Source organism: Balaenoptera musculus, chromosome 5 (genome assembly GCF_009873245.2).
Source record: "Balaenoptera musculus isolate JJ_BM4_2016_0621 chromosome 5, mBalMus1.pri.v3, whole genome shotgun sequence".
NCBI classification, from domain to species: domain Eukaryota; kingdom Metazoa; phylum Chordata; class Mammalia; order Artiodactyla; family Balaenopteridae; genus Balaenoptera; species Balaenoptera musculus.
This window is the reverse complement of record NC_045789.1, coordinates 66,177,302-66,201,972: the sequence shown is the minus strand read 5'-3', so window position 1 is coordinate 66,201,972 and position 24,671 is coordinate 66,177,302. Positions and strand designations below refer to the sequence as shown.

The 24,671-nt window shown below is 46.8% G+C and overlaps 1 protein-coding gene across 4 annotated transcripts in view; it reads left to right on the top strand.

Moving 5' to 3' along the window:
- Positions 1–1,406: 1,406 nt before the first annotated feature.
- PDGFRA (platelet derived growth factor receptor alpha) overlaps positions 1,407–24,671 on the top strand; it is a 45,556-nt gene continuing 22,291 nt past the window's right edge. The window contains exons 1-8 of one of the 4 annotated variants that reach the window (XM_036851969.1): positions 1,407–1,574; positions 11,148–11,208; positions 12,662–12,979; positions 16,668–16,928; positions 17,936–18,066; positions 20,383–20,554; positions 20,648–20,837; positions 24,325–24,440. In XM_036851969.1, coding sequence (XP_036707864.1) covers positions 11,160–11,208; positions 12,662–12,979; positions 16,668–16,928; positions 17,936–18,066; positions 20,383–20,554; positions 20,648–20,837; positions 24,325–24,440 — 1,237 coding nt within the window. In that variant the 5' untranslated portion in view covers positions 1,407–1,574; positions 11,148–11,159. Of the gene's footprint in view, positions 1,575–2,325; positions 2,756–4,405; positions 4,428–4,991; positions 5,301–11,147; positions 11,209–12,661; positions 12,980–16,667; positions 16,929–17,935; positions 18,067–20,382; positions 20,555–20,647; positions 20,838–24,324; positions 24,441–24,671 lie in introns of those variants that run through there. The other 3 variants (XM_036851971.1, XM_036851972.1, XM_036851970.1) reach the window with 3 other exon arrangements.

Here is a 24,671-nt window from a genome sequence, read left to right as displayed (position 1 = left end):
TCAGGCGTCTTCCCCTGCCTGACATCCCAGGAACCGGTCCCAGTTCAATACAGCACCGCTTGGAGTACTTCTCTGTGACCATCCCCTGCAGGCTGTCCCGCGTCCATCCTCTGGATGAGGGGAAAGGTGATGCCTGTCCCACGTTCCAGCCTAAACCAGGCCGCGCTGGCGGTTCTCAGGAGTGTGTGTGTTGTGTGTGGGGAGTGAGGGTGGGGGAGGGATGAGCCCCTCCACCCAGCAAGAGAATTCAAAATTAGAGAAGGCGGGGAAGGTGAACGCGCTCCCCTCCCCCGCCCTCGCTCGGCAGTCCCACTCCGCCCAGGTCTGGTTCCTGGAGCGTCAGCGCCCCCTTTCCTTCGCGAGCAGGATCGCTTTCTCCCGGCGCTGTCTCTTGCCTCGCGCCCCCCGCAAAGGGTTTGGGGCTCCGTTCTCAACCCCCCGGGCACAGGTAGGGTCCGACCTAGGCGGCGGGAGGGAGCGCAGGGAGAGTCAAATTGCACACACACCCACACACCCACACACCTCCCCCCCGAGCGCGGAGGTGACAGGCTGGTTGTAGAGGATTCCCCAGACGCTCAAGCCTGAGCCTTTTTGTGTGCGTGATAGAAGCCAGGACAACCTCGCCCAGATAACCATGAAAACAAAGACATGACAAGATAAGTGCTCCAAGGGAGTAAAGGTCGTTCTGTCGATGAACGTTCCAAACCTATGCAGACCCTCGACTCTTTGTACCCTCCTTCAAACCCGTTTTCAAACAAAACCAAACAAAACCAAAGCAAACCAAAAAACACCCATCATCTTCTTATTAGACTCAACAGTTTGCCTAATCCCATTAAAGGATTAGCAACTGCACGGCACTTTCCCTAAAAGACCCCAGGTTCAAAACGACGCAACCGCTCGGAGACCTCTCCCGACGGCCCCAATTATAGTCGGGCTAGGAATTCCTACAGAAGGGACACTTCTCGATTCCAGATTTATATTCTCTCTGGGCATTAACTGCAATTTAACGTGTTCTTTTTCTTCCTTTCAAAGAAAATACAAAGCAACATAGCTGGCATAGGAAAATGTCCCCCAGATCAGGAGGCAAACTCATTCTGGAAATGATGGGCCGTTTGTATTTTCGCGAACCTCTTTCCCGGCAGAGCATCCACACCTCCCCCTTCCACCCCCCCCCCCACCCCATCTGGTCTGCTTCTTCCCGCCCCCCAGTTGTTGTCGAAGTCTGGAGGTTGGGGCTGGACCCCCTGATTGCGTAAGAGCGAAAAGCGAAGGCGCAATCTGGAGGCTGGAAGATTCAGAGCGCACGGAGTTCGAGGGAAACTCTTATTTTGAAGAGGCCAAGGGGAGGGGGGGCCTTCATTTCCTGACAGCTATTTACTTAGAGCAAATGATTAGTTTTAGAAGGATGGACTATAACATTGAATCAATTACAAAACGCGGTTTTTGAGCCCATTACGGTTGGACCTAGAGTGAGAGAAACAGAGGAGGGGACTACAGGAGACGACTGAAGGCCGTGGACACATTTTTTGCTCCATATGTAGGATTTTCATTGCGAATTGACATAGGAGGAGAAGGTAAGGGAGGAGAAAAAGGATTTTTGTTTCTAAGAGAAGTCCCTAAATCAGGCCCTTTGGGCTACAAGAAGTGAAGTAACTTCACTTAAAGTTTGGGCGATCAGAAAAAAAAAAAATTGGAGTTGAGTTCTAGTTGTGTGTCCAGAGAGTAATTTATTTTGAATAAACTTCACTTGGAGGAAAGATAACTATAGAGTTCGAAAGTCTAGGCATTAAAAAAAAAACACATTTTCCAGACCTATTTTTAAAAGCAGTGTTTTTCTAACAACTCTATGGCCTCCCAAAGAAATTGTTTAGGGTTACATTTTTGAGGTTTCTTTTGGGATGGGGGGTGGTATTCCTGTATACTGTGACTAGCACCTAGTAATGCTGGGAGTTGGGGCAGAGGTGTTTGCCCTCTTCCTGGCATTGGGTCCTGGAAGGCGACAGGTTTTTAACGAGTGTTTTCATTCCTCGCCCGCGGTTTGGCGCGACAGCGCTGTAGCGGGTGGTGTGGAGCGCGGCCGGTGGACCGAGGGAGGTGGGGAGAGAAGAGCGCGGAGTGGGGCGCGGAAGGGGTTGAGGGGAGGGGAGGCGTGAAAGGCTCGGCTGGAGAGGGCCGGACCTTGGGTGCCCGCCGGGTGCACATGGCGCTGACCCAGGGCGCGTAATTACTGGACGGCGCTGCGCCCGGTGCGAGCCGGGGCCAGACTCAGCACAGCCTTGGCGGCTGCGAGACAAGCAGAGGAGGCGCGGATTTGGGCGAGGGTTTGGGGAGCTCCTAGGAGGTTTGTGGGATCAGTGAAGTGCGAGGGAGAGCGGGCGCCAGCCCCGCAGTGCGCTCTGGTTGCGCGCTCTAGCGCGGGGGCGACGGCGGCCAGGGCAGGCAGGCAGGCGGTCTGGAGTAATGACAAACACATTTGGCCCCGAGTGAAGAAGTCATCGTCGCCTCGCATTCCAGCAACTGGGATTTGAGGAATTTCGAACTGCGCTCCAAGGGGCCCTCATTGTGCGCGGTGGTCCCCACCCCCACCAATCTCTGCGCGCCCCCTTCCTCGGTCGAACCGTTTATGCAAAGCCCGGGGCTCTGCTCCTGCCCAGTCCCGGCCGCAGGAAGGAAAGAAGGAAGGTCGCCAAGAAAGTGGAGAACTTCTTGTGGGGGAAGTTAGGGACAACTCGTAACGGAGAGACTTGGTTCCCAGGTAAGACAGGAAGATGGGAGGCGAACTACCTCCCTCGGGGCACCCGGACCCTGCACCCCCCTCGCATGCCCCTTTCCGCGCGGGGATGCGTGGCACTCGCCGCCCGTGCTTCACCCTCTCCAGTGTCCCTGTTTCTGTTCCACTCCCTGCGCCGGCCAGAGTCTCTGCCCGCCTCGGAGCTCTCTCCTCGCGCCCCTCCTTCTTCCACCGTCTATCCCCATGGAAATCGGCTTTTATACGTGAGATTAACTTCTCCAGGCAGCGCCAGGGGAGCGGGCGGCGTCCACTTGGTTAGGAAACAACTGGGATGAGCGGTTCAGGTCGGAAAGGGTCTCGGCCAGCTCAGAGTGAGAGGGAATGTGGCTTGACCGGAGTACCGCTGTCTGAGGGGGCCAGGAACCCCGGCCGCCTGGCCAGGTGTGAAGGAGCTGCCAGTAGCCTGGCCAAGCGTCTCAGCCGTGGAGGAAGCGAGGGGCTGTCGGTTCGCTGTCTCTCCCACCGCCAGAGCGCCTCCCCCGCACTTTGCTCCCCCAGCCCTGCTAGGACCCCAGGATGTATAGAAAGAGTGCCTGGAAGAACTTGCCACTTAAATCCATCTCCAAGGGTGAGAGGCAAACTGGGGCTGGAGAGGGAGCGTGAATGACCCTTATCAGGTCCGGACTGCCCCGCGCCCGGCCCGGCCGCCTGGAAAAGCCCCTGGCTTCGCTGTGTGGGAAATGGCTTTTTGGCTCCGCAACCGAATTGCTCAACGTTTTGGACCGCCTCGCCTCGCCGCGGTCGCTCTCGAACAGAACTAGGCAGCTTTTCAGAGCAGGGAGAGACATCCGGGGCAAACGGGGCACGACAACCAGCCGCACAGCTCACCGGACTAACACCCCAGAGACCGGCGAGCCCCGGGGCCGCTGGAGGGGAGAAAGGGGCCCCCGGGACGTGAGCACCTCATTTGTTGCCGCTCTGGCTCTGGTTTTCACATTCCCTCCCATCCCCAATCTCCACCTCCATCTGACCGACCCAGGCCCTGGTGCTGCTGCTTTGCTCCCCTCTTTTCCTTCTCTCTTGCCTTTCTCCTCTCCACAGTCCTTACGGTAAAGGGGGCCCTTCCTCCACTCCCCGACAGGCGAGGGCCCGACCAGCCTCACTGACACCCTGGTGAGTCCCTGCTTCGGGCTCTTGGACAGTCTTGCTTTTGGTTTGACCCAAGTGTAGCTGGACTCCAGGATTGGAGTCCCAAGAGCGAGGGGTGGTGGCGAGTGGGAGATAGACGACGTGGGAGAAGGCACCAGGAAGGAGCCCTCAGCTGCCCCTCGGCCCTTGCACCAGCCTTTAGGCCGAGAGGGACTCGAAACGGAGCCTTGGCTCCCGGGCCCAGGTCCGCTTTCCTCCGGGGACACGGACTGGGGAGGGGTGTAGGGGGAGGGGCATCGGGCCGGGCTTTCCAGCTGCAAACGCGTCTGGCGCCGAGGCGGGCCCGTTTTGTGCCTCCTGGGGACCGGCCGTGGGCGGCGCGCAGTGCCGGGACACATCCTGGGGACGTGGTGACCGGCGCCTTCCTGCAGACCCCGGTGGGTGGGACTCCCTCTGGCCTCCGGGGAGCTGCGATAGGGTTACATGTTGTTGATGGAAAAGTGGCAATTCAGAGGGGAAAGCTAAAAGCTTGCCCGGTCGCCGAAAGGTACGGCTCTCAGCCTCCCTTGCGTCTGGTCTTACGGGGTCCGCGCGCAGCATCAGCCAGCGGGGTACGCGAGGCGGGGGGTAAGGTTTGTGGTCTTGCCTCGAGCGCGGGAGGCAGAGTCGGGGCAAATTGCTTTTCCCCACAACACTCTAGTCCAGGCTCTGCCGGTGCTTGTCTTTTGCTGTAGTGGTTCGGTGGCATTTCCTTTTGTTTTAAACTGAACAGTGAGGCAGGGATCCGTTGGAAAAGTAGATTGTAGGGGATGGACGACCTCGGAATCAGGGTGCTTCCTTCCCCGCCTATTGCAGTCTTCCCCTTCCCCGCGAAAGGGGAGCGAGAGGCGCAGGCGGCGCTTGTGTGCTCAGGGCAGCCTCGGCTGAGCAAGCGTCGGGCAAGGGGGACACTGGGGAAAGGCTGGGTTCTTAAAAGCGCAGGAGGCGCAGCCACGGCGGCCTTCTCTGCGAGCAGCTGTCCGCGGCCGTGGCGCTTTCCGGCCCATAGGAGGCGCTAGCGCGCGACTGTAACCCTAAACCCACCCGGTCCTTCTCCCTCCACCCCGTCCAGCCCCCTCTCAGGTCTCAGCCGAAAACAATGCGAACGCCTAACGTCGTGCCTGGGGCGCAGCGGCGGACGCGGGCGCTAAACCTGGGAGCGAGCGGTCGTTGCCCCCAGCGCCGGGGTGACTGAGCTGCCGAGGAGGTGGACCAGCGGGAGGGGGAGCGGCCCTCTCGGTGTTCGTGTGGGCGTGGCGGGGCCGGAGGCCGGACGGTGCCAGCGCGGAACCACCCCGGCGAAGGTGGGCGAGCAGCGGTCCCCGCTGCGCTGTCGGGGACCCGGAGCCAGAGCGGCCGGCGGGAGCGAGGAGCTAGCCGGGTAAGATTCTCGGGGCTACCGCGCCCTCTAGCGGGCGTCCGGCTCGCAGTCCGGCTCTCCGCCAGCCTCCGGCGGTCCGCGCAGCCGCCGGGTCGGAGCGCAGCGCTGAGACCCAGGGGAGACTAACCTCAGTCACCTTGCCCCCTCCTGGAGGCCTCAGATTGACGCCTCGCAGGCACTTTGTGTGCCCGAATGGCGCTGGGTGGGCGAGAGAGGCGGAGGTCTACGGGTTTGGGTATAAGGGTAGGGACGTCATAGTCATTAAATGTGGGAGAAGCGGAGGATGTAAAGTCCTGGGCGCTCTTGCGGGGGCGGTGTCAAGCCCCTCGAAAGTTCTCCTGCCGCGCAGGCGGCCTCCTGCTGTTTGTTTTACGACCCTGCGTTATTGTGCAATGGGAACAGTCGTTTCCAATCAGCCCGCAGTTCCCGGGCTGCGCGGCCGTCGCGGCCCCCGCCGGGGGGTTTACGAGGGGTGACAGTGGCATGCGAACAGATTGGGCAGCGCGGGCCCGGCCACGGCGTCGGGACCCCCACCTAGCGCTGCCCAGGTGGTCTCCCTCCCCTGAGCGGGCGGAAACTGCAAGGTGGGGAGAGCGTTGGCGAAACAAAACCCTGAACCGCCCGACCTCCTCCCGAGTGGCTTTTCCTGCTGAACTTTCTAAACCTTTGCGACCTGGGATGGCAGCGCCATTTTCCTGGCTCCCGAAGCTCAGTCTCCTCGGCCGACCCTCTGGCAGGGGTGATGGTGATGGTGGTGGTGGTGGTGATGTCTGGCCTTCAGCGAATTCTCCTGGGGCTCCGCGGAACTTTAAGCCATTTCGCAGACAGTTACCCTATTCCTGTTTCTATTCTGCGGGCTTTGAGCTGAGGTCACCACGAAACCTAAATGTACAACCCAATAAAATAAGAGATTGGAAGTTAAGATTTGGGACATTTTGGCACAGAACTTGTAGCAGCATCTGAGTCCTGGCGAAAGCCGGACTGCCTGTCCGTTGGACCAATACTGCCACCTGCTGGTTTTACTTGAGAACTCCAACGACCCTTTGCGAGAATGGGCTTCGCGGATATTCTAAGCGAGTCGTGGCACCAGGAAGATGCATTTTCCACCCGGTAGGACCAAGTTTTCTTTTTCTGTGAAGTTGCAAGAATCATTGGGCTGACAACATTTATTTTATGGACTTCTGGGAAGTCTTTCGCCTTAGTTGTTAATCCTTTGTATTTACCTAATGAGCAAAGTGCTGACCTACCACATCTGATTATCAGAGCAGACCTGTGAAGAAGATAGGTGGGTTATTTGCATTTCCTTTTACAGTGAAGCCCTAGTGTTGGAGACTTGGTGAGATCAAGTATACTACAAGCTGCTACACCTAAGGTTGTCCCATTAGGTGTCACACCAGTTTGGTGACAATCAAAAGGAAGTGACATTGTAGTCTCCCGTGGTTAAATATCTGGTGCAGGAGAGCAGAAAAGTTTATGAGCTCAGATGGTCCCATAAAATGTTCCCATGTAAAAATACTGCAGCCCCCGCCCATCACTGGAATGTCTAATGGAACTCAAGGAGATAAAAACAGTAAAACAGGCTCTGGTGAGGTGCAGATCCCAGTAAACACACCCTCGCTGAAGTTGCCACCAGGGTAGACCAGCATTTGGATTGCCTGGGCTGAGGTTACAAGAACATTTGTCGCAGGGAAAAAGCAGCACATGTAATTTTCACAGTTAGAATTAACTGAAGAGAGCTGAAATTAACTGAACCTCGGAAATCTGAATCTTGAAGTCATCAGTGGCTTTTGGGACTGTGAGAAAGTCTTCTGTGGCCTCTAATCATGCCAGGGTGGGGTGAAATTCAGTATTCAGTGGCTCTGCAGCGGGATGCATTGAGCAGCTGGTGATCCGGAAGCCAGCTCTCTGGCTTTGTGAGAAGAATGCCATGCTCTCTCTTCTGGACATAGTGCCCTTGCATTGCTTGCCCTCTGTTTACTCTCTAGCTTAGCATGTTGTTTTTGACTGTAGAGTCATAGTTAATGGCTCTTTGCTTCTGTTTGCAGGGACAGAGATGACAACCTGTTAAAGAGAAAGAATAGTGGCTGCAAACAGATTTGTTTCTCTGTTTACATGACTGTATTTGTTGGTTCAACTTGAAACAGTCGTGATAACTACACCAGGCTTCACCACATGCGAGTTCAGATCTGATTCTCCACTGCGCAGGTGGTACAGGGCCAGTCAAGTGGCCTCTGGGGCCTGACTGTCTCAGTAAGTAGAAGCTGCAGTAGCCCCTCTGATGTCCCTCTCATCTAAAACATTTTTGGAGCCTGCAGAAAAAGAGGCAGTATGAAAACTAACAGCTGCAGTTTCTGAAGCCCTTTCAATTAAACTATAGAACTTAGTCTTTATAATAACGCAGTAAAGCAAGCCAGCAAGTCAGGTGTTCTTAGTCCTGGTTTACAGAAGAGACTGAGATTCAGAGAGGTGGCCTAGGTGTCAGATGTGGGATCAGAGCCTGCTTTAATGCCATTTCTATCGTATCTTCTGAGAGAAGGAATGAAGGACCAGAGAATGGGGGGTGGGAGGAGAGACCACACTCATTTGTCTGAGAGTGAACATGGAAGAGATCTCTTTTCTCCAGTCGTTTCTCTAACCTGTGGCAACGAGTTGTGAGTATAGAGGACTGAGACTGAAGTCCAGCACACGGCTGGCATGAGAGAAATGATTATGATTAAAAAAAATGTTTTTTGGATGAAATCCATTCTTCCTCCTTGCAAAGTGATTTATTCTTGCTGACTCATAACATGCTGTGTCTCTCTGAATCTGTAACCTCAGTTACTTATATTTGCATGTCCGACTTTTGGATGAGCTCTAGGATAGGAGTTACCGATTAAGGATGAACATTTACTCCCAGGGTAGAAAAGCCCTGGAAATAGCAACATGACTCCTAGAGATTCTCACTCCAGGGCCAATAGGAAGGGAAGCCTCCGTTCTTTCCAGTTGTTTTCCATTACCTCCCTGTAGGGCTAACAGTCTGCAATTATTCACGAGTAAATTGTCTGAGTTACAGACGAGTAATGACACGAAACTTCACAAATATGCCTAGATTTCTAGCCAGGGGACCACTCTTATCAGAGAAGGGAGGTTGAAATCATAAGTAAAAACATGTTGATTTTCAGTATTTGTATCATTATCGCTTGCTCTGAGGCCCTGTTTTCATTGCCCACTTTGTATGTCAGTAAGTAATCCCCCCTGGCATCGGGTCCCCCATATCTGGATGCACAGAAGGAAGCATGGTGGGGCCTGGCCAGGGCAAAACGCTCCTCAGAGCCTGCGCTGTAAAAGCAGTGAGCCCCTCTCTTAAGCTCGGGAATGCTTTAAAGATGCATCATTGGCAAGCCCAGCTAAAGGAATGCAGGATATAAATGTGATAAAACCCAAGACATCAAGCTGGCTCTGGAGGGCTCCTTTGAAGTTTGCTAAGTGGATTATCAGTGGGAGGCTGATATTTATATGTACAAACACACAGGCCGTTACTGCTAATTGTGGTAAATCAGTCTGGCCAGCCTGGCTCTGGGGCCCGCTGTGCCCGTCACCGCAGCAGTGAGGAGACCCTGCATCCCTGGGCACACGCCAGGATCCTTGGAAGCCATCAGCCAGCTGGCATTGTGCAAATTGCATTTGGGGTCACAGCACATTGTGCTGCTCTCACTGCGGCAGTGAGCAGAGGAGGAAAGCAGGGCCCCAGTTTGCGTTAGGAAATAGTTGGGGGTGGAGGGAGCACAGAGGGTTGAAACACTGACCTTCCCTTGAGAGAGAACATATGGTGGATTGCAGAGAGCGTGTTTTTTGCATTACACAGACGTGGTGTTAGAATCCTGGCTTTACCACCAACAGTGTGATTTGGGGTCATTTGCTAAACCTCTCTGAGCCTCAAGCGGCACTTTTTAAAATCAGATATTTCACAGGGTTATTATTAACAAACATGGCATACACATGACAACTTTGGCTTAATAAATATTGGTTTCTCGTTCCTGCTTTGGAGAAAACAGAATTATCATTTTTTTCCTGTCCAGCCCACTCACTGTTACCAGCATTCCATCTTTCACTCTGTCTTTCTTCCTCCTCCATTTAACTGGTAGAATTGAATAGGGCAGAAATCTGATGTCTGCAGGTAGGCCAGTTGCCACTTCCAAGCAAGAATACGTGATGAAGCTCTCAGGCTCCACCAAAAACTACTAGGTTATTATCAACTGGATCCTCTGCAACCAAAAAAAAAAAAAAAAAGAAGAAGAAAACAAGGGCTAAACACGGGCATACATGAATTTCTTCTCTTGTTTTGTTTTTTAGACAGCTTACTCAGGAATCATGTACACACATCAAAGTCAGTGATGGAACAAATTAAGTCCCATGAACTCATTTCCATTGCATGAGTTGGGGTTTTGAGCAACTCAGAGACCCAGTACCTCCCAGGCCAAGGCTGAGGTGATTTTCATAGGTCATCTTGAAGCTTGCGCCCCTGCCCAGGCCCCTCAGTGGAGCCTCTTTAATGGAAACTTGGGTGCTCAGCAGCCCCAATACCTGCAAGCTCATCGTGGTCGACTTCAGGAAGATCACTTTCTCAGTGACTTCATGTGGGAAGTGAAGGGGGAGATAATAAAATTTGGGGGGTGTGCATGGAAAGAAAAGGATAAAGGAGAGGGGCCTTTTCAGAGGGTGGACCAGAATGGATTTTTCAGTGGTTTTACTGCAGGGCAATTTGGGTCCTTCTTTTCATTTTTCCCTCTGTTAATTTTCCTTATCCCCCCTTTCTTGCCCACTGCTTTTCCCTGTTTTGTCTTAGGGACATTCAGTTTCAGTGTCTCTCTCTCTCTACTTCTCTTCCATTCCCTAGAATTTGTTGCAGGAAATCAGGGTGGAGAACTTTGCTTTTGCAGGTACAGGTACCTGTGTGAAAACGAATCATCCATTGAATTTTATCCTGTGGTTTACTGCATCCCTGAAACACAAGAATTTAGCCACACTTTTCTCTCACACTTCCTCTCCCTTTTTCACTTCCTTTACTGATCCTCCTTCCATGCCTGTGCCCTCGGCTTTTCTGTGCCTTGTTTAGCTTGACTGTGAATGTAACAGGTCCTGGGAGAACTTGGGCTGGGGGCCCAGGCCTGAGCCTGGTACAGGCCTGCCTATGACATCCTCTAAGTGACACTGGGTTAGTGCAACTTGTAAAACGTCTATACCAGAATGGCTCTTAAGTATTAAGGTATTTGTTGGCAGCCCAAACATCTTTTACAAAAGTTACCGAGGATGTGACCAAGTATTTTCTGTTAGCGAAACACGAAGCAAATGACAACGCATTTTGAGTGAAAACAGCTCAAGTTTAGAAGTTGAGTAAATACATGTGTTTATTTGTTTTTCGCAATCTTTATTTAAATGGTTTAAGAGGAACCATTCTTCTGTACGTTTGGACATATTCCAAGACAATAAAGTGAGACGTTTTGGAATTTGAAAGCTGCAGGCAATCAAAAAGGGTTTTGGCTTCAGATGGCTCCTGTCATGATCTTGGGGCCGCACAAGGCCATCTGATTTCTGCTTCTTAGGCACCTTACTGTTTTAACTGTGAATCTTAAACCAGGATGTTGTTGACTAAAATGATGCTGTTAACATAAAATTGATGACTAATAAGAACCTGCTGTATAAAAAAATAAATAAAATAAAATTCAAAAAAAAAATAAATAAAAAGGCAATTTAATAACTAAAAAAAGAAAAAAAAACATTTTCCATAGTGCAAAGCGCAAAGAGAACTAGGCTCACGGATTGTTTTATTGACTAATATTGTTTCTGTTTGACTTTTGACTTTTTCAGTTTTCCAGAACTATGGGGACTTCCCATTGGGCACTCCTGGTCTTAGGCTGTCTCCTCACAGGTATGGATCCCAGGCCTATCTGAGCTCATTGTCCTAGGGGAAATCTTTTTTTTTTCCCTAAGTTCTGTGCTCTGTGGGTATATGACCTATACTGTGCATACTGCAAACAGTCCAAAAGAGTAAAGAGAAGTAGAAACCTATGGGACATTATCTAGAATGACCACAAACCTTCAGTTCCCTCTGCTGTATTGCACTAATTCCAATTCAAAAAGAATGTTCTTTATATGTGTAATCATGGCGTTGAAATATTGTTAGGAAGAATAGTCTAAATTTGCCCACCGCCCTCTTCCGTTTCCTGGGACATGGGTTTCCAGTAGAGGTGGATCAGGGAAATTCAAGAATGCTCAAAGGAAACAAATAATGGAAAATTCTCATCTAGAAAATCATACCTGTCTAAAGTTATACCTGTCTTAAGTGGAAGATGCTTTAATTGCTACAAAATCTTAGAATCACCTTTGGCCTTGAAATCGAATTAATAGACTATTTGACTCTTGGGGAAGCTTACTAACTCTTTTCCAACAGGAGGATGCCATTGGGGCCATTTGTTGAAATATTTATTGGACTTTCTTAGTTTTCATCCAGATATTTATAAATTGCAGATGTTCACCATGACGCCAGTGTTTTTCTAGTCTGAGGAGTTAACTTAAGCCTATTAGTCTCTTTAGGTCTTACCTAGATGGATATGGTAGAACTGAGCATTATCAGTGATTTAGGAGTTCTGAAGTCCACTCAGTATTCCCCATCTGCAGGATAGTGACCCAGGTGTACTTACCACTTCCCTGTTAACAAAGCTGACCAATCACAGTGGACACATACTGAAGTTGGGTGGGATTCCCACACCAGGCTCAGAGGGAGGTTAGAGAACATTAATGAATAATTAATTAAGTCATAATATCTCTTCTACCAGTTTTATAGACAGAGGAAGCTAAACTGACATTTTAGTTCTAAGATGAACTTAAGAGTTTTTGCTCTTGGGCTTGACTATTCTTTTTGAATTGAAATCCACATCCTCCTGCTTTGGTTTCTGGAAGTCATTAGAGAGGAGGCACGCCAGAGGTTTGAGAGGAACAGAAGATGCATACTTCTTGAGCACGAATCTGCCTTGTGTCTTTACTACTGTCTGCGTTCCCTGTCCACAGTAAAGAACGCATGTGTGCTTGAGCTTATGCTATCTTGGGATATTTCATGGTCACACATAAGAGTCTAAAATATGGAGTTGGAGTCAGACGTCCTCTATCCATTGGAGTGTTTGGAGGGGTGAATCCAGGGGCTATTGAGGCCTTAGGAGCATTTGCTGCTCTCAGCAGATGCGGTGCTGTTATAATGGGGGGCCTTTCACGGGCATCCAGGCTAACGGATTTTTGCGTAGAAATGGTCATTGTTCATAGAAGCTGCTCTGGGTGAGACCGTCCTTTTGGACCGCATCCTATTCAGAGCATGTTTCCTTTTACAGGGCCGAGCCTCATCCTCTGCCAGCTTTCATTACCCTCCATCCTGCCCAATGAAAACGAGAGGGTTGTGCAGCTGAATTCATCCTTTTCTCTGAGATGCTTTGGGGAGAGTGAAGTGAGCTGGCAGTACCCCATGTCTGAAGAAGAGAACCCCAATGTGGAAATCAGAAACGAGGAGAACAACAGTGGCCTTTTTGTGACGGTGCTGGAAGTGGTCAGTGCCTCGGCGGCCCACACAGGGCTGTACACTTGCTATTACAACCACACGCAGTTGGAAGAAAGCGAGATCGAGGGCAGACGCATTTACATCTATGTGCCAGGTGAGTTGCCTGGGTCCCCTGGACCAAGCTTATCGTCGTCCCGTCTCTCCTGTTAATTGTGTGAGAGTTTTTAAAAGTATAAAAATAATAAATTTTCATCGGAGAAAATTTGAAAACTATAGGCAAACACACAAACTTAAATCAAGATCATTTGTCATGCTGTCATCTAGAAATACTCACTGTTAATATTTTGGAACTGTATTAAGTTTTGAAAATCATTGTCATTGTGGCATCTTTTATTGGCATTGTGCAGAATGTCTGAAATGTACTCATTTCTTTTTTTTTTTTTCCTTACCTGCCTGAATGAGATCAACTCATTAATAACTGACTACATATGTTTTGCTACGTTCAGTATTTTTTTTTTCCACACACACTGTATTTTATTTTTACAAGAGATAAATAAACTGGCACCAAGCATTGTAAATGGACGACCACAACAAAAGCAACAATGATTGCAATTACCAAACACGAAACACACTCATACTATGTCATAATATTGACATTCAGTCCAGTAATCCTCCACTCTAACAGCTCCTTTACTTTGCAGTGATAATTGATTTGTATATTTTTTGCCTCTGAGTCCTTGTGGGATTTTTTTTTTTTTATTCAAACAGAAAGTCACAAAAATTATAATCATCCTCATCAGTTCACTCAGTCCCATGTAATTAATTTTTTTTTTCATCTTGATCTTTTGTTAGCACTTTTATGAATTCATCAGTTTTCCATTAGAGTTCTGAAAATGCTTATTCATTCAGTTCAGCAGTACAGTCAGTTACCAGAAACCTGTACTTGTCAGAGTTTTTTCCATGAATTCCTTGAAGATGAAACCCTTTTATAGGAACATTTTTGCAAAAGCATCAGAGTACACCCAGAACTGTCTGTAAATGACAAAAGACTTAAAAATGACCACGGTTAAAGATTTGATGAAAATTCATAATAATGCAATTGACAAGGAAATTTAGTTATTTTTGAGATATATGAAATGTACTCATTTCTATTCAGTTTGATCAAGTTCAACAAATATTTACTGTGTATGCTTTGTGTGACAGGCACTGCTAAGTGCTGGGGCCACAAAGTAATTAGGTAGGCCTTACGTTGGACTTGCTCATAGATCATTATAATAGTTTCCAAATAACCATGCTATTTCTTAAATTCAATAAAACATATACAGGCATACCTTGGAGATGTTACAGGTTTGGTTCCTGACCCCCACATTAAAGCCAATATCACAATAAAGCGAGTCACACAAATCTTTTTTGGTTTTCCAGTGGATATAAAAGTTACGTTTGAATTATACTGTAGCCTATTAGGTGTGCAATAGCATTATGTCTTAAAAAAACAATGTACATACCGTAAGTTTAAAATATTTTATTCCTAGAAATACCATCATCTGAGCCTTCAGTGAGCTGTAATCTTTTTGCAATAGTAACATCAAATATCGCTGATCACAGATCACTGTAACAAAGATAATAACAATGAAAAAGTTTGAAATACTGCAAGAATTACTAATATGTGACACAGAGACACAGACTGAGTGAATGCTGTTGGAAAAAATGGCACTGAGAGATTTTCTTGATGCAGTGTTGCCACAAACCTTCAATTTGTAAAAAAATTCAGTATCTGCGAAGCGCAATAAAGCAAAGTGCAATACACCGAGGTGCGCCTGTATTTACTCTTGATGAGTTGGAATAGATTTTTTTCTTTTTAATAAACATTCAGGTTGATGTTGTCTCTTGTCCTCCAAGAAGCACATGCCAGGATAGGAGTAAGGTGGGATTAAGTATGTAAGGGTTTTACTAGGAGAGAGGCTTATGAGAGAAAATGGGGAGGGATCCAGCAGAGGCTGGGAGAACTGTCTGCCTGCATTGTAAGTGTGACCCTGAATGAAGGAGAGTGGGAAGGAAGGTGGGGTAGATGAGTACTAGACCTCTGGGCAAAGAAAGCTGGGGAGTCCTCCAGGCTAAGGAACCCCTGTTCCACACACTCATTGTCTGGAAGCATCTCTGGAGGGCATGGCCTAGGGTTGTGATGGATTTCAGAGCCAGGCCCCGTTGCTGGAGGAAGGTGTGGTGCTTTCCCACAGCACCCTAATTAACTAGCCTTAGCCGTGAGCTTGAGATGCATTTGGTCTACCACCCTCCTAGCATTGCCTGGGTACTCCTTTGTAATGATCTATGTCTATATCTGTACCTGTATCTATATCTGTACCAGTATTTGTATATATTGGCTTCTTCCAAGGACAGTTGTTAAAAGAAGGATCACCATGTTATTTAAACATTGCATAGGTAACACATGATGGTAGCGGAGACTTGCATTTTAAAGGAAGCTCTGGCTGATGTGTAATGGATATCAAACTGTACATTTTAACCTGAAATTAACTTGCAGCTTTGTTTACTGGAATCTTTGCTAACAGAGTTCAAGAATTTGGAACTCTAAACACAAATTCAAGTCATGGCAATTTTAATATATGGATGGGTGAATTAAAGAGTACTTGGTTTCAAATAAACCAACATATAAACCATTTACAGCTCTTGCCATCCGTGTCATTTTAGCAGAGGTAGAGTAAGGGGCTTTCAGAAGTGTATCTTCATACCTTTCTGTCTTTTCAAGTTTTTAAAATTGGCTCCTCTTCCTGCCTTCTGTAACAGTGGGTGCTCCATGGATCTAGACCCTCTTCACTTCTGTTCTGACACTCTTATCTATATCAGCCTTCCCTCCTAACAATCAAAAAAAAAAATGTTTCAAAAAGGGTAGGTATTTAGAATGTCACCCGTCATTCCCACCATAAATACCGCCCCCCTCTCCCGTTGTGAAGACAATGGTAGGAAGGCGGGTTTGTTAAAGGTCCCTGGGTCTTGGAGTTTTGATCTGCCTAAGATTGCCCAAAGATTCTTCTTTTTTTTTTTTTGGCTGTGCTGTGCAGCTTGCGGGATTTTAGTTCCCCGACCAGGGATCGAACCCTGGGCCCTTGGCAGTGAGAGTGAGGAGTTCTAACCACTGGACTGCTGGGGAATAACCAGTCCAAAGGTTCTTCTTGTTCCTCCCTTGCCCCAGCACAGACATCAGCCGGCTAGGCCCTGCATTGTCAGAGATCTTGTTTGCAATTATGAAGAGTTGCACATCCTTTGCGAAACTGATGCTTGAGACTCTCAGTACTTCTTACCGTAGTAGCTTAAGTAGCTGGTTTTCTTTTGAAAAGGAAATTCTCAAGCTATGGGATTATACATTTTATTTATTATTTGAGAGTCATTTTTTTTAATAGGTAGGTTTCTGTACTCCTTTTCAGTAATACTGACTATAGGCCATAAGCATTGTCAAAAGCATTGCATAATTTAAAAATTATAAGTATTTTCTCATGTTTTGAACAGACCTGATTATTTTGTTGTCCATTTTTTGTTGTTTTTAGTAGTTGTTTAAATTCTTACCTCAATCCTGACTAATATTTATATTTATCATCAGTATTTTTTATGAGGGTATAGGCAATTTGGTATTGTTCATACTTTAAAAAGTATGAACCTTCTAGCTTTTATGATGATTAATGTCAGTGGGGTGACACTTCTATATATATGTGTGAAGGTAAAATTCATACCTTTGAATTTGATTAATGGCAAAGGAATAATTTTTCTGCATGTATGTGTAAAGATGAAATTAATCCCTAACATGTTTTTCTTTCTTTTTCAAACCTCAGACCCAGATGTCGCCTTCGTACCTCTAGGAATGACAGATTACTTGGTCATCGTGGAGGACGATGATTCTGCCATCATTCCTTGTCGAACGACTGATCCTGAGACACCAGTGATCTTACTCAGCAGTGACGGGGTGGTGCACGCCTCCTATGACAGCAGACAAGGCTTTAATGGAACCTTCACTGTCGGACCCTATATCTGCGAGGCCACCGTCAGGGGGAAGAAGTTCCAGACCATCCCATTCAATGTTTATGCTTTAAAAGGTACTTGTGCCCTCTCCCTCCTTCTTAAAATAAGAGTTACAGGCAAAACAGTCAGATGCATGTAGGTTTTTTTTTTTTTTTAATCTTAGTCCCTGGTGATGGGAGACCCCAAATTCTGATATGGGAACTTAGGATCCCACCCTTACCGTACAATGTTAAGCTGACTTCTGTGGCTGTAACAGTACGAAGCTTAGCAATACCAAAGGCAAAAGCTTTCCTACCCCTGTAAGATTTTGTGTTTCATCAGTTGACTTCAAAATACTCTAAGGAATTCTTTTCTTGCATAAGCCTCTTACTGTTTAGTCACATTCCTGACTACAAAGGCCCTAACAACAAACACACACCTGTGGGGGTTGGACCCCTAGGTTAATTTTAGTAACTTAAGAAAAGTGGTTTTGATTTTGAGAAAAGCTGGTGGTTGTCGACTTCATCCCTTTGATGCGAGTGGTTAATGCAAATGGGAAAGTATAAACCATGCTTGGGGCAACAGATTTATCGAACACTTACGTGTAGGTGTGGCGTTAGCGAGAACGTGCCATTTAACTTTTGTGAAGGGCTTATTTTATGCCTGGCTCTGTGCTAGGTTCTCGAAGTGCTGAGAATACCTGGGGAGCAGAGTGGGAGAGAAGAGGAGAATAAGCGATGGGGTGGGAACTAGTGCCTATAGGGGAGTGCAGGTCAGTAAAGGCTGAGTACATCCATCAATAAAGGTGGCTGCAGTTGTAATTAACCCAAATGCTTGCCGGTTCAAATGTGGTCTTCTGTTTAATTGGAGTTTATTTTTACTATTGTTATTGTTCTGCGTGTGTATGTGTGTGTGTGTCTTATTTTGTGCCAAATTATGTATGTCAACGCAAATCAAGGCTTCTGAGATTTTCAATATTTTGTCTTGATCAAGGTGGTTTGCAAATTACTTTTCAGGGTCATCTTAAAAAAGCCCAAACCTTATAAGATCCTAACTATACTGTGGATATTTAGGTCCTTGTGTTTGTTCTTTTTTGAAATAGCAACATCAGAACTTGATCTGGAAATGGAAGCTCTTAAAACTGTATATAAGGCAGGGGAATCGATTGTGGTCACCTGCGCCGTCTTTAACAATGAGGTTGTGGACCTTCAGTGGACTTACCCTGGACAAGTGGTAGGTACCCTCACGGCCCCTGGTGGCATGGAATGGAGTACAGGAGGGGTCCAAAGACCCATCGCTGATGGGGCATGGCACTGACCTCCTCTAGACCTCAGCTTCCCATCTCTAAGCTGCTCACTGACCAGATGACTTCATGGCTCTTGGAGCAATGGGAGAGTCTGAGATGATGACAGCTGGACAGAATGCATAGATATTTCCCACTGAGCCCTTTTTCTCATAAGTATGAAAGAAACCGGAAGGTTCTATGGCTACAAGATAACAACCAAAAAAATTAAAAAATGAATGGATTTTAAAATTTGCTGATTGCTGAGAGAGTCATGAATTCTCCTTTTCTTGGCTCTCATGCCTTTGGGTTTTGAGGCATTTGATAATGTTGATTGCCTGCCCCCTTCTATTTCTGCTTTATGGACACCCATGATACTTCTGCCTCCTGCCTGCCTGGTCTTTCTTTGCATGGTTTTCTTCAGTGAACAGGCATAACTTGAGTCATTCAACAAAGATTTAATGATGTTTGCCAAATCCCAAGCACTCTGTTAAAAGCTGGCCCATGTACAGAAAGAGGGAGAAGGAGGGAGGAGTGGAGATGGAAGTGGGGAAGGGGAGCCACCATGCCATCTCTGATCCCTGGGGATTTACACATAGGGTCTCATTCATTCTGTTTTTTTTTTTTTAATTGAAGTATAGTTAATTTACAGTGTGGTGTTAGTTTCGTGTACAGTAAACGGATTCAGTTATACATACATATATTCTTTTTCAGATTCTTTTCCATTATAGGTTATTATAAGATTTTGAGTATAGTTCCCTGTGCTATACAGTAGGTCCTTGTTGTTTTCCTGTTTTATATATAGCGGTGCGTATATGTTAATCCTGGGTCTCATTCATTCTAATGCATTGTGGTAAATGTATGTGAACCATTGTGAAAGGCTGTGATGGTCCCACGCAGAAACAATTAACAGTGTTTAATGCAGGGGCCTCATGGAGAACAAAAAACATATATGTATATACATGCTTTTTTTCCCCCTTCACTCCTAGTTTGCAAATTTTGGCTCCTTGCTCTTTTTTTGGCATTTTATAGTATCTCTTCTTTTTTTTAATAAATTTATTTATTTTTATTTTTGTCTACGTTGGGTCTTCGTTGCTGCGCATGGGCTTTCTCTGGTTGTGGCGAACGCAGTCTACTCTTTGTTGCGGTGCGCAGGTTTCTCCTTGTGACCTCCTCCGCTGAGGAGCACGGGCTCCAGGCGCATGGGCCTCAGCAGTTGTGGCTCACGGGCTCTAGAGCGCAGGCTCAGTAGTTGTGCTGCACGGGCCTAGTTGCTCCACGGCATGTGGGACCTTCCCAGACCAGGGCTCGAACCCGTGTCCCCTGCATTGACAGGCGGACTCTTAACCACTGCGCCACCAGGGAAGTCTCTAGTATCTCTTCTTTTATCCATTTCTCTCCCCCATGCTTTTGCTGCCCCTTTCCTTTCTCTCCAGGGCATCTGATTGGAAGTTGGGCATTTTTACATATTGCCTTATAAACCTCATGTATTGAAGAGACATTCATAGACCTATATATATATATATATATATATATATATATATATATATATATATATATATATCTTCGCTGAAATGTAAAGCTATCTGATTTTTCTGTTCATACCTGATTGCCTTTAACCCTTAAAACAGAAACATTTCATTTATTGGAGATAAATTTTTTTTCCCCTTGAAACCAAACTATGTGCTGTTTGGCCCCAAAATATATAATCAAAGTATTGGTTTATAAATCATATTTTTGTTTGATATTAAAAATAATGTAGGCTTATTGTTGTAACTTCATAAAATTTAGAGAAACAGGAAAAGTCACTTCCCAGAACACCCCCATTAAAATTTTAGGGAGATAAATCCTTTAAATACTTTATAAATGTAATAATTAATAGCTACTATACTTTAAATAGTACTTTGTTACGTATTTTTCCTGTGGCAGTATAGCACAAACACCTGTCTATATCATTAAATATCTTTTTAAAACAGGATTTTCAAAGGAGTGAGCTTAAAAAAAACCCTTTTTTTAATTAGACTTTATTTTTTAGGGCAGTTTTAAGTTCACAGCAAAATTGAGGCGAAAGTACTGAGATTTCTTGCATAGCTCCTGGGCTCACACGAGAGCAACCTCCCCCATCACATCCCCACAGGGCGGTACACTTGTTACAATCCGTGAACCCATATCGGTGCATCATTATCACCCAGAGTCCGTAGCTTACGTGAGGGGTCACTCTTAGGAGCTAGCTTGTTAAAGTCGGTTTTCCTCCCCTTTTTCTGTAGAAAGGCAAAGGCATCACAATGCTGGAGGAAACCAAGGTCCCGTCCATCAAATTGGTGTACACTCTGATGGTCCCCGAGGCCACGGTGAAAGATAGCGGAGATTACGAATGTGCTGCCCGCCAGGCCACCAAGGAGGTCAAAGAAATGAAGAAAGTCACCATTTCTGTGCATGGTATGTTCTGCTTTCTAAAATGTCCATCGGCTGTGCTGCTCGGGGATCCACTATGCGGTAATCATTGTTTAATGGAAACTTTTCCCCGTACAGAGAAAGGGTTTATTGAAATCAAACCCAACTTCAGCCCGTTGGAAGCTGTCAACCTGCATGAAGTCAAACATTTTGTGGTGGACGTGCAGGCCTACCCCCCTCCCAGGATAGCCTGGCTGAAGGACAACCTGACTCTGATTGAGAATCTCACGGAGATCACCACTGACATAGAAAAGATTCAGGAAATAAGGTAAAGAAACACCCTTCCTGAGTATGCCTTTTCTTTTTATTGTGTATTCCTAGATAGACTGAGGTTTGTGCGTGTCTTACAACCCAAACCAAGAGTCCATGTAGAAAATTTAGCAGTCAGAAATAGGAGATAGTGGAAATCAAGTACCTTTCCCGATAACACTGCAATGCAGTAATAGTATGTTGGTAAGTTTATGATCAAACGAGAAAAAGAAGAACTGAAAATCTCTGCTCCCAATGAAAGATACGTTCCTGGATTCAGCAAGGGATGGAGGAAAGAAAGTAAAATTGGACCCACTTGTATGGTGATTACAGTTCCAGGGCAATTAGCACATAAACCTACATGAAACAAAACATTGCTGGCTTCATTTGAAACGCATTTGCCCCAGTGAGGCCTCCATGGGAAATAAGAGTAGTGTCTGGTTAAATGTGGTTAGGAGAAGACATACAGTGAACAGTTTGGATCCCTGCCCTCTGAGGAGTCGGGAGACTGCTGTCATCTCTTAACCAGTGGTGGAGTTTTGGGTAAGTCACCCTTCAGCCTCAGTTTTCCCATCTATAATGTAGGGTTAATAATACCTTGTGTCCTTCAAGGCGAGGAACTGGACCAGATGATATTTTGAGGTCTCTTGCAGTTTTAAGCTCTGATTAGAATTTAGGAGTAGAAGGTACCTCTTGAAGGGCTCAGCTAATCCAGCCCTGCACCTTTGTCAGAAACCATCCCAGGGAGACACAGTCCTCTATTTCAAGCCTTCAGGGAAGAAGAGAAGACAGAACCCCTCTCTCATCAGTTTGCTTAACCTCAGGATTCGCTTTCTTCTTTCTGAACTAAATTCCATGTGTAATTGAGAAGTGACATCTGGGAAAATGGTCGTGGAAACCTCTGTGGAACAGTGATGGAAAAAGAAGTGGGATACTGAATCTGGAAGGCTTTCTGATGACACGAAATGGAGGTGCACAAAGAGGTGGGCAGTGCCCAACTTTCCACTAGGCTGTGAGGCCAGAGAGGAATAGGGTGATCCTGGCACAGCCAACACTTGAGACACCCGTCTGAGGGCTGTCTGCAAGCTACAGTAAATAGCGATGGCCAGACAGCGGTCGTCAGCTTAGTGGTCCAGGAGAGTGGCCTGTTCAGGTGCTTCGAGAGTTCCTGCAGCACATCTGGTCCCCATGATGGGCAAGGGAACATAGGATGCATATGATGGAGGGGTGTCTGGCTTAACTTAAAACTAGTGAATCCGGGCTTCCCTGGTGGCACAGTGGTTAAGAGTCCGCCTGCCAATGCAGGGATACGGGTTCAAGCCCTGGTCCGGGAAGATCCCACATGCTGCGGAGCAACTAAGCCCGTGCGCCACAACTACTGAGCCTGCGCTCTAGAGCCCGCAAGCCACAACTACTGAACCCGTGTGCCTAGAGCCCGTGCTCTGCAACAAGAGAAGCCACCACAATGAGAAGCCTGCGCACCGCAACGAAGAGTAACCCTCGCTCACCGCAACTAGAGAAAGCCCACGCGTAGCAACGGAAACCCAACAGAGCCAAAAATAAATAAATAAAATAAATAAATTTAAAAAAACCCCAAAAACTAGTGGATCCACCAGCTTCCTTGGCTGAACAAGTGCAGGAAATGAACGACAAAAGACTGTCTGGTCATTGGCAGCCAGGGGTGGTAAGGGGACTCTAAAGAAGTCTATTCCAGAGTGTGTCCAGTGTGGTGTGGCAGAGGGAAAGCCAGCCCAGCATGCTCTCGTCACAGGTCCCAGCACCTGGCGTCTTGGGCTAGAAGACTCTACATTAGCAGGGTATTTTGGAGCCTCTGAAATGCTTTCCTATAGATGATTTCATGTAATTAATTCTCAAAATGACACTTGCATACAGCTTTCCAATGCTACACATAAGGAACCTGAGGCATGGAGAGGTTCAGTCATGCCCCAGGTCTCCTCCCTTCATGACCAGTGCTCTTCCTCTCACTCCACCTTTTTTTCACTCACAGTTCCACACTGTACTGTTTTTCTTTAATTTTTTTTAATTTTTTTATTTTTATTTATTTATTTATTATTTATTTATTTATTTATTTATTTTTGGCTGTGTTGGGTCTTCGTTCCTGTGCGAGGGCTTTCTCTAGTTGTGGCAAGCGGGGGCCACTCTTCATCGCGGTGCGCGGGCCTCTCACTATCGCGGCCTCTCTTGTTGCAGAGCACAGGCTCCAGACGCGCAGGCTCAGTAGTTGTGGCTCACGGGCCTAGTTGCTCCACGGCATGTGGGGTCCTCCCAGACCAGGGCTCGAACCCGTGTCACCTGCATTAGCAGGCGGATTCTCAACCACTGCGCCACCAGGGAAGCCCCTGTTTTTTTTTTAAATTATAAATTTGTTTATTTATTTATTTTTATTTTTGGCTGTGTTGGGTCTTTGTTGCTGTGCATGGGCTTTCTCTAGTTGCGGCGAGCGGGGGCTACTCTTCGTTGCGGAGCACGGGCTGTAGGCGCGAGGGCTCAGTAGTTGTGGCTCGTGGGCTCTAGAGCGCAGACTTAGTAGTTGTGGCACACAGGCTTAGTTGCTCTGTGGCATGTGGGATCTTCCCGGACCAGGGCTCAAACCCATGTCCCCTGCCTTGGCAGGCAGATTCTTAACCATTGCGCCACCAGGGAAGCCTATCACACTGTACTGTTTTGTTAATGACAGTCAAATGGGCAATTACTTTATAGATGCACACACACACGTGCACACACACACATACTCATGGCCAAATGTCATTATATGTGTAAGAAACCTTTTGGAGAAGCTTCCCATTAATGAAGTAGGAAGGACTATGTTTCTCTAATTTATTTAGTTTTTAAGATGTATCCTGTGTTTTAAAATCATTCAAGGCTAAAGACAGTGCATTGTAAGAAACCTTATTCCACTCCTGTCCTCGTGTTCCTCGGTACCCCCTCCTCTCCACCCCCAGGGGAATACTTTTGTTAGTTATGTTAGGTTCTTATGAAACCTTCCAGAGTTTCTTAAAGCAAATACAAGCAAGCAGGAATTTTATACCCTAGTGACCTCTTCGGATCGATACAGAGACAGTGTCCTCCTTCTTTCTTCCAAGGATGTTCCATTGTTTGGCTAATCACTCAAATGGTGAATATTTAGGGGAAGCAAGTATTTTTTTAAAAGGTAAAAATCAAGGGTTAAAAAAAAAAAAGGAAAGTTGGTGGGTTTATTCCCATTCAGAAGTCTGGCCTTAGCAGAGCTGACTGCTCTTGTAGCCACATAAGCCATTGCTCATCTCAGGTTTTCCCGTCTTATGTTTAAGAATTAAGCGTCTATGACTCAGACCTTCAGTGCGTAGAAAGTGTATCAAAAATCCCAGAGAGCGATGATATGGACAAGAAAACAAGGTGTTTTTACTTTTTTACAAAAAACAAAATTTGAATTGAATATGGTTATTACTTAACGATTAGAATTTATTTGGCTACAACTTGCTGAAACAAAGTCCTTTTCTTTTAAGGTATCGAAGCAAATTAAAACTGATCCGAGCTAAGGAAGAAGACAGCGGCCATTATACTATTGTAGTTCAAAATGAAGACGATGTGAAGAGCTATACTTTTGAACTCTTAACTCAAGGTATGTAAGGGCTGTATAAAGATAATGCCAGCTCAGTGGATGCGTGACTGAGAGTCTCCCGAGGAGAGCCTGGCGCTTCTCCCCCAGGTCGTGGAGGGAAAAGCAGCCCTTTTAGGGGAGAAGCAGGGACTGTAGATGTCACATGTCAGGGATAGCTTTGCTGGACTTATAAATCCACATAATTCTGGGAGGTTCCAGGCTAGTCTGGAATACTTTGGGAATTCCTAGGCT